Source organism: Sarcophilus harrisii, chromosome 3, assembly GCF_902635505.1.
Source record: "Sarcophilus harrisii chromosome 3, mSarHar1.11, whole genome shotgun sequence".
NCBI lineage: Eukaryota > Metazoa > Chordata > Mammalia > Dasyuromorphia > Dasyuridae > Sarcophilus > Sarcophilus harrisii.
This window is the reverse complement of record NC_045428.1, coordinates 517911035-517920735: the sequence shown is the minus strand read 5'-3', so window position 1 is coordinate 517920735 and position 9701 is coordinate 517911035. Positions and strand designations below refer to the sequence as shown.

General features: G+C 35.2%; 1 protein-coding gene across 1 annotated transcript; it reads right to left on the bottom strand.

The window, feature by feature from the left end:
* Positions 1-5152: 5152 nt before the first annotated feature.
* Positions 5153-9238, bottom strand: LOC116422599 (probable E3 ubiquitin-protein ligase TRIML1). The gene is given in 6 exon segments (XM_031961445.1): positions 5153-5347; positions 5350-5699; positions 6397-6494; positions 6637-6659; positions 7361-7546; positions 8819-9238. Coding segments are annotated over 6 exon segments (1272 nt in total).
* Between the last annotated feature and the right edge of the window lie 463 nt (positions 9239-9701).

The window sequence follows — 9701 nt, the reverse complement described above, 5'->3', positions numbered from 1 at the left end:
AAAGCCTGCAGTAAGATTACTCCGGAGGCAAGCAGGGAAAGACACTGATAGGATCAGCCCATTCCCTAATGAGATCCCACTATACTATATCCAATCAGAAAGCCAAGTTGTGTCAAACTCCTGAGGTTAAATTTTCCCAATAACATGTCCATGCCTACAGTAGTTTTGCTGAATACCTTTTGGGTTAGCCTGCTAGGGTATTCTGCCTCTTGGTCTTTACTCCCATCCCTCCTCGTGGTGTCCAACTATATGCTCTCCCAAATCTATTTCATATTTACCACTCCTAGTGCCTATTTAACCTCTTCATTTTGTCTGTAATCTCATAAATAAACCTACCTTTTATCAAAAAGAAAGGACATTTCAAATTCTTCACATGGCAGAATCCTGGCACTTGATGCCAAACCCCAACTGTTGGTGCTTATTGGCTCTCCTCAATCTCATCATCTCATGATTTGGTGCTGAATTTCAAACACATCATTTGGATATAAGTAGCACTTGAATAACATAAGGGGAAAAGGTGATTGACTTCAGTGAAAAAATTTTCTTTCCAGTGAATCTAACAACTAAGAAAAACAAAAATGGCAAGCAGTTTTTTCAATTGGAAATTTTAGAACCTTATCTAATATCTGAAAACTACGGAGAATATAGGTATACTTTTGTTCAGGTTGGAAAGAGACTTGTCTAAATCAAATGCAAAACTTTCTGTTCCAAATTATCCCCTGTTATCTTGCTGCACAAGAAAAATTGGATCAAGAAGAAAAAAAAAAAAAAACCTGAGAAAGAAAACAAAATGCAAGCAAACATCAACAGAAAGAGTGAACATGCTATGTCACAACAGTCCACACTCAGTTCCCCCATCACTCTCTCTCGGTGTCTTCATCACTGAACAAGTGGAAATGGTTTGAATCATCTCATAGTAGAAGACAGCCATGTCTATCATAATCGATTATCATATATCCTTGTTGTCAGAGTGTATTTCCTGAGTATGATTTCCTGGTTCTGCTCATTTCACTTAGGATCAGTTCATGTAAGTCTCTCCAGGTCATTCTTTTTTTATTATTATTATTATTAAATAACTTTTTATTGACAGAACCCATGCCAGGGTAATTTTTTTACAACATTATCCCTTGCACTCATTTCTGTTCCGATTTTTCCCCTCCCTCCCTCCACCCTCTCCCCAAAGATGGCAAGCAGTCCTATACATGTTAAATAGATTACAGTAGATCTTGGATACAATATATGGGTGCAGAACCGAACAGTTTTCTTGTTGTTCAGGGAGAATTGAATTTAGAAGGTATAAATAACCTGGGAAGAAGAACAAAAATGCAAGCAGTTTACATTCATTTCCTAGTGTTCTTTCTTTGGGTGTAACTGCTTCCGTCCATCCTTGATCAATTGAAACTAAGTTAGATCTTGTCTTTGTTGAAGAAATCCACTTCCATCAGAATACATCCTCATACAGTATTGCTGTTGAGGTATATAATGATTTCCGGTTCTGCTCATTTCGCTCAGCATCAGTTCATGTAAGTCTCGCCAATCCTCTCTGTATTTGTCCTGCTGGTCATTTCTTACAGAACAATAATATTCCATAACATTCATATACCACAATTTATTCAACCATTCTCCAATTGATGGGCATCCATTCATTTTCCAGCTTCTGGTCACTACAAATAGGGCTGCCACAAACATTTTGGCACATACAGGCCCCTTTCCCTTTTTTAGTATCTCTTTGGGATATAAGCCCAGTAGTAGCACTGCTGGATCAAAGGGTATGCACAGTTTGAAAACTTTTTGGGCATAGTTCCAAATTGCCCTCCAGAATGGCTGGATGTGTTCACATTTCCACCAACAATGTATCAGTGTCCCTGTTTTCCCACATCCCCTCCAACATTCTCTCCAGGTCTTTCTGAAATCATCCTGTTGGTCGTTTCTTACAGAAAAGTAATATTCCATAATATTCATATACCATACTTTATTCAGCCATTCTTCAATGGTTAGGCATCCATTCAGTTTCCAGTTTCTAGCCACTACAAAAAGGGCTACCACAAACATTTTTGCACATACCACTGGCAATTTTCTTAATCTCTTTGTGCCTATTTCCTTATCTGTAAAATGGGGATATTTGTAGTGCTTATGTCACAAGGTTGTTATGAGATTAAAATGAGATAATATATTTAAAACATGTTTCAGAACTTAACTAGATATAGAAATATCAATTATTATTATGTTCTCATTTCCCTTTTTCTCCAGACTACCAGAGGCATATCTCTTTAAAGTTACTTAAGGCCTTTGTTAGTCATGGCACAAATACATCTACAAAATGATGATTTTGTGTATATGTGTGTGTCTGTGTGTGTGTTCAAGCAGGTTTTTCCCTGTTATTTTCCTTCATTATGGTGCTAAGGAGGGATTCTGTGAAGTCAAGGTCAGTGAGCACTCAATTCCTGGCTGGGTTTTTTTAAATTTTATTTTGGATTCTAGATTTCCTAAATCATGAAGTTACTTTCTCTTTGGCTCTATTTCTATTTTGGAGTAAGTTTGGGAGGTCATGGGAATTAGAGAAAATGACTTCTTGTTGATCATATGACCTGGGACTTTAATTTTAATATATCTAACTTTGACAAGGCTGAAAGTATTGTAATAAATATGTTTGTTGGTAGGAAATGGATGATTTTGTTAGCTGTGTTCCACATCCTGCTGATTAATTCAAGTTCCAAATTTTGAAGACATTTTCCTTACAGAATTGACAAAATTTCCTAAGTAAAGCAATATAATGCTGCAAAAACAGCAGATTTTCCCAATTTTTTCCTATATTTATTCCACCATTTTTCTTATTTTTTCATACTGTTATCAGTCAAACAATTATATTGAATAATGTTGTTAACAGTGGTTGATCCTGACCTTTTTGGAATATATCTAACTCTCGGTAAATGTTATTTATCATCATAAAAATAATTTATTTACTTTTAGACTTTTTAGTGTTAACATATAAATTATATGCTTTGGGAAGATTTTGTGAATCTGCTTTATATTGTTTTCCTTATGCCCAAACCTGGTTGTTTCTTTTTAGCTAATATTGACTCATCTTTACATTCCTTGAATAAATCTGTTTGTTTTCAAAATAATCTTAAAGTATTTCTGTGTATATTGTTGTGGCTTCATGGCAAGTGTTTTAATCAAGACTATTTTCATTAGTGATAATGGTATGTCTTTTTTTTTTTTTCTTTTACTAGTGGTGAATATATGAGTTTCATTGTGAGTGGAATATCTAAAAAGTGAAGCTCCTTAGGAAGCAGGCTGAACATTCTTGCAAAACATTTGCATTTCTATATGACCACTTGTCTAACAAGCTCTCCCATGACTAGTGACAAAAAAGATACAAGAGGGGTAAGGTGCCACTAGTATTAACTACAAAATTCTTGTTTGTCCAGACCTTGTTCATATTGCAAGCTCTGAAGCCCAGCCAATGAGAGGAAAAGACAGAGAATGGGGTGAGGGTATTGCATTAGGAATAAGTTTTTTTTTTTTTTTTTTTTGCTTTGTTGAGTTTTATACTCCCAGCACATTTCTGAGTGCCATAAGGAAAGTACCCTTTCTCATGGAAAAGAGATGAAATCCTTTTTGCCTCTCTTTTTGAGTTTGTCTCTTTATAGAATATCCCTGTGGAATTATCCCACAAAAATGAAAGAGTATGATAAAATGTCTTCTCTCTGTTTTGTTCAAGAAAAACTTTATGCAATGTGAAAATTAATTATATTTTAAATGTTTGATAAAATTCAGTTAATATTCCATCTGAGTTTGAGGAGTTTTTCCATATTTTATTAATTCATTAAAGACTTGTTCAATTTCTTCTTCATACGTTGGTTAAATTTAAATTTCTATTGTTCTGTTAGTTTGGCTCTTCCATTTTTGTAAGTTCATTTCATAAAGGTTGCTAGTTTTGTTGGCATAAAATTTGGTACGTTTTTTAAAATTTTACTTCCTCTTCATTGTTACAATTTCAATCATCTTTTCACTTTGAGAGTAAAATGGTTTTCTTTCCTTTTTTTGGCTGAAGCAATTGGGGTTGTGACTTGCCCAGGGTTAAACAGCTAGAAAGTCTTAAGTGTCTGAGGTCAAATTTGAACTCAGGTCCTCCTGACTTCAGGGCTGGTGCTCTATCCACTGCACCATCTAGCTGTCCCCTCATTTTTCTTTTTAAAATCAAATTACATATAGGAATATTTATTTAATTTTGAAAATGGTTTAGTTTCATTTCTAAACTTGATAGAGCTTTTCTTTTGCATTTAATTGTAGTTTATTTTTGTTTGATCTTTTTCAGCTACACTTTTTTTTGTATATTTTCCTCATAACATTTCCTTTTAAGAACTCACTTGTTTTTAATGCAAAAAATTTTGCTAGATACTTCACTGACATCTCCTTTATTAAGCCAATTTATTAATTCTGTTATTTTCCTTTAATCCACTCTTACTTTAGGCTTATTCTATTCAGTCTTTAGGGTGAATCTTCACTACAGACTCTCACCGATTATAATTATTACTACTTCATTGTCAGTAAAGATTGACTTTTGATTAAATTTTTTATTTGTTTTTATGTGTTATTTATGTGCTAACATAGATCCCCCTCCCCCAAATGCATTCAGAATTGAAAAACATATACTTTGTGAGTTCCACTTAGGAATAGATTCCTAAGATATGGATAGATATTACATACATCTGTTTTTCCATAATTTTTTTCAAGTTCTTAATTTTCAAAATTATTTGTTGTTCTAGTAGATTTTTCTAGGTCTACATAGGGTACATGGAAATCCCCTAGCTTCAAGTTCCCTCCTAGCTTAATACCTATCATCATATCCATCTGTGAGTAATTAAGAAAGTTTGATCCAATTTCAATAACCATTTATTAAACTTCAGTAACATTCTAGACATTGGTTATAGAGAGAGCAAAATGAAACATTCCCTGATATAAGAGCTTATATTCTACTGGAGTTGAGATAATAAAATATATATATATACAAAGATAAAACAGGAAAAGTTATTGTCAGCAGGGCAAGTAGGTCTGACTATTTTCATGTAACATAGTACATAGGAATTGGGGTGATAATGCCAGAAGTTCATTGGCCAATAAATGTGTGGTCCTTGATTTCTCTCAATTAGGAACAGATTGTGAGAGAATAATCATTTGAATCATTTGTCAATACTTTCTTAGAAAGACTAACGATTGGCATGAGAGGTCCTGAAAATGAAGTGGTTGGGAAAGTATAAATTAGATATCTATTTTCCACATGATAAAATGATATCTCTCCACGTTCATAGTCAAGGAAGATGCCAACCTTTAAGTTGCACACATTGACACCATGCAGTATGTTCTATGGACTTGGGAACAAAGATTAAGGTAAGATGTGGCATAAAGTAAGTAAGAATTATGTTTCAGTGTACTTCTAAGTACAAACAAGTCTTGAGACTCTTTTGATTTTTTTTTACAGATGCCAAAACAACACACAGTGTTATTTGACACCTGCACCTTCCAGTAATGTCTCCCTGAAACAAAGGACTGAATAGCAAGGACTTGCGCAAAATCTGTCAATCTCCCATTATTGTCTGGTGCTTCTTCTTGGACACCTCCATATCTCATACTTTTCATATCCTCGGATATGATGATACCTGGGTCAGCTGTGTTGCAATCCAGAGTGATGTTCACTGTGGAGAGAGGAAGATTAAACAATGCTAACATCCAAATTATGATATTGTTGTCGTTATTTTACTGAGAAAAAGGTGTACACAAATGTTTCCACCAAGGAATGACCTTTTCTGCATCACAGTGATATCCAAAAGAATCAGCAAGGGTCAGTACACGTGAACAGTATGAGGAATGGGATGTTCTTGGTTTGTCTTGTAGCTGAGAGATTTTATGAAATGCTTATTTGGGAAATCTGGAAAATTGGAGGGGGGTGGGGAAAGGATTTGGGAAAGATTGTAGCCACATTGTAGCAGTCTTAAATCATGAATGGTTTTTATGTAAAAAGGAAAGTTAAATTTCTCTGACCTCTGATGAGAGATCAATGAGAAATAGAAGTTATATTGAAATATAAAGTGATAAAGAGGCAAAGTGAGCCTCATTGTGAGGAAAATCATAATGGTAAGGAAATTATAAAAAGAATAGATTATATTTGAAGTTATTCACTATATCTTTTAAGCAAAAAAGGTTGGATAAATACTTAAGTGAATTGTTGTTCAGGTATGAAGTTGAACTAGATGATCACTAAGGTAGGTTCCATTCTTGACATTCCAGGATTCTGTGAAAGCCAAGTGGGTTCTAACCCAAAGGAAAATTGGGAAGACATGGAAATGAGCTAGCTCTTTGTTATTGACCTCCCCCTCTCCCTTTCCCACTCACCTTTAAATTTGAAAATTTTTTTCATTAAACCAGTAATGGAAGGGACAGTTATGGTCATCCGAAGGGGCTCTATTTTTTTTTGCAGCACAGATTCATTCCTAGAGAAGACAAATGTTATGTCACCAGTTGTCAAAAGACCAGTGACACAGTCTTCATTGCTCCAGTCTTGACTGGATTGGTCCATTAGGCTCAAAACATTTTTATGTTGTTTCCTCCTAAAAAAGTAAAGGGTAAACCTACCTCCTTAACACTTCTTCCATATCCTGAGGAGAGAAAATAAATGATATATGATTTAGAACAATGGATGGATTTGAGTTAAGAAAATGAAACTTTGGAACTGACCACCTATATTGTCTTGAAAACACAGAATAGAAAAGAATCTTCACAATTTTTACCCTGCAACATTTCTAATGTATGCCCCTTATCTTATCTCATCCAATAGTCATCTTCGTTTAGGCTTTCCTCATGTTTTGTGATTTCCCTAATTGGTCTCATTATTTTGAATGTAATCTGACTAGAACTACAAACCATATCAATTAAATGATAGTAGTTCGATATTATCTCAATAATAAAATATTGAGCTTTAGTAACCTTCTATTTGGCCATTAAAATTCCACAACATGACTCTAACTCATTGTAGATTCACTTTATATTACTTCCTTTCTCACTATGTTCCAGCTTCATTTTGTGTCACTTTCTTTCTCTCAATATTCCAGACTAATTGTTCTCTTTGCTCCCTTACTGGAGCCAGAACATAATCCAACATAGAGTTGAATGTATTGCCCTAAGAGGTTAATAAAGGGAAAAAAGAAACTAACCTGTATATGTTGAAGGACTAGAAAAAGTACAAAAGTATAATGGATTATACAACTTCATTTTGTTTGAGACATGGGTAATAGATTCTTCATCTTGTCATCTCTTAACTTTCTTTGGTGTTTTTTCATCTTATTTTCTGTGGTCTTACCAGGAGCAAATCCAGATCTGGTTTCTTACACTCCTCCTCTAACTCTGTGCTTCTCTTCCTTAATTCTTGACTATGGAGGAACAATGCATTAACTCTGTTGTTCAGGCCTTCGAAATTGGCTGTCGTTTCTGCTTCGACTTTTGATAGATATGTATCCTTCTCCTCATTTAGAAAGCGTTTAATTTTCTGGAATTCAGACAAAACGTGCTTCTTTTGAATTTATTTTTCCTTCTACAAAGAAAAATTAAGGCTTATGAATACAAGAAGTGACATGACATTAAATGACAACAGGATCTTTTGAAGTTCTCATTGGATTTTGATTTTGTTCATTTCTGTGGCTGAGGTTGGCCATGGACAGTGAGTACCCTCTCTGGACTCTCCACACCTTACTATACTTGGTGCTCCACACACACAGTCTCAATTTCTGCTGTTGGAAACCACCCTTACTTCCCTGGTGTTCTCTTTTTGCTGCAATGCAAAGTGCAATTGATTTGAAACCTAAGAACCTGGCTACTAATTATGTGCCTTTAGGAAAAACAGTTAACCACTCTGATCCTCAGTGTCCTTCCTCATTAATTGGACCAATATGTCTACTATCTCTCTCAAAGAGATACTTTGAGGAATGATGGCAGAACATGCATTTCAAATGTTGAAGGATCAAAATACAGATACTTTCCTCTATGAATGTCAGCTTAGCCTTCTCATTGGCCACTTGTCACATAGTGTTTTTGGTTTCTCTCCACAAAGCAGTTACAGTTCCATGGCGTTTCTTCTACAAATTTGTAAATCATATATATTTAAAAAGAAAGGAAACATAAGTTGTTGTATCCCTCAGAAGTTTAGTTCTAAATATCCAAGCCTATTCTTGTATGAATGGCTGAAAGATCAATTAATAATAAAGCAATAATGCTCTTACTTTTGAAGCTACAGGTTAAAGTTAAAACTGGGAGCCCATGGTATATGTGGACAATGGTTTAACATCCAAGTCTTTCAGAAAGACTTATTCTGAGATAACAGTAGTCTCTCTCTCTCCTCCACCCTCCCAAGAGGAGATAACATTCTAGTAACAAAAGAAGAAAACCATTAGTCAACTGTCTTGGCCCTTTCTGTGGTAGATGAAGAAATGGTGGTGCTAATTATTATATCAGATGAAGATGGCCCTGACAATCTCAGAATCCATTTTCTACAATGAACAGAGGCTCTTCCAGAGCCTAAATGAATTCATATAAAACAAGAATAAGTTCTTGAACTTCAGGGGAGACATATTTTCAGTCTGTAAGGAAAGACTCAGATTGAGGCCAGAAAACACATGTTACTTCAATTAACCAAGAGCATTGTTGAGTACTTAGAGCATAGCAGCTAGCTTGTGAAAACACATCTCTTTCTAGGATGAACTTTGAAGGCTATTGTGAAAATTCAAAATGAACACGTGGATGGAATGATGGGTACATTACTCACTCTGAAGTTCTCAGCAGCCTCATCTATGCAAAAGAGTTTGTGAACCTCATGCTCCTGGGATTGAGAACAGGACATACAGATTGGCCTCTGGTCATCTTCACAGAATAGCGTCTCCAATTTCTGATGTACCTCACACTTGTCATGTCCATCAGGGTACTGCAAATAATGGAGTCTTAGTTCTTTGGCAAAGGCTGCCAATTTACCAAGTTGCACGTTGACTTGAAAATCCTGCATCTGGGAGACACTCCTGCACTCTGGACAGGAGAAAGGGGTTGGACCTTGCTGCCAGCTACTACTGAGGCGACTATGGCAAAAATTGTGGCCACATTCAATGGTCACTGGGTTTGTGAAGTATTCCCTGTATATGCAGCAGATGAGCTCTTTCTGAAGGTCTTGAATCAGTTCTGATGTAGAGGCCATGTTTCTGGGAAAACATGGGAAAGGTCAGTAACTGATTTAGAGGACAAAAGTGCCAAAGACGTGGCCCCTTCTATTCCAACAACTTTATCATTTCATATAGCTGTTTGTTTGTTCTTTCTAATACAATGGATAAGAGGAAAAGACTGAATTTTTCACATCATGTGATTGAGGAAACTAAGATGAGAAATATGTAAGCATTGTGATTTCTTTCTGATCTTCTAAACCTCTCGAGATCACCTAACATAACTATTGAAACACTGTTCCCAATTAAATTCATAATCTTAGATGAAATTTGCTCTTTTTTCGTCCTTTTCTCCAACTTTTGTTGATAATTTCAATTCTGATCTTATAAATAACTGTCTCCCTTTCTCTTTTTTCTTCCTCTCCCCCTACCCAAAATCTTAAGAAATTTTTTATGCTTTTTACTTTCATACTTCAGTCATTTGGGGTAATTCTCTATTTC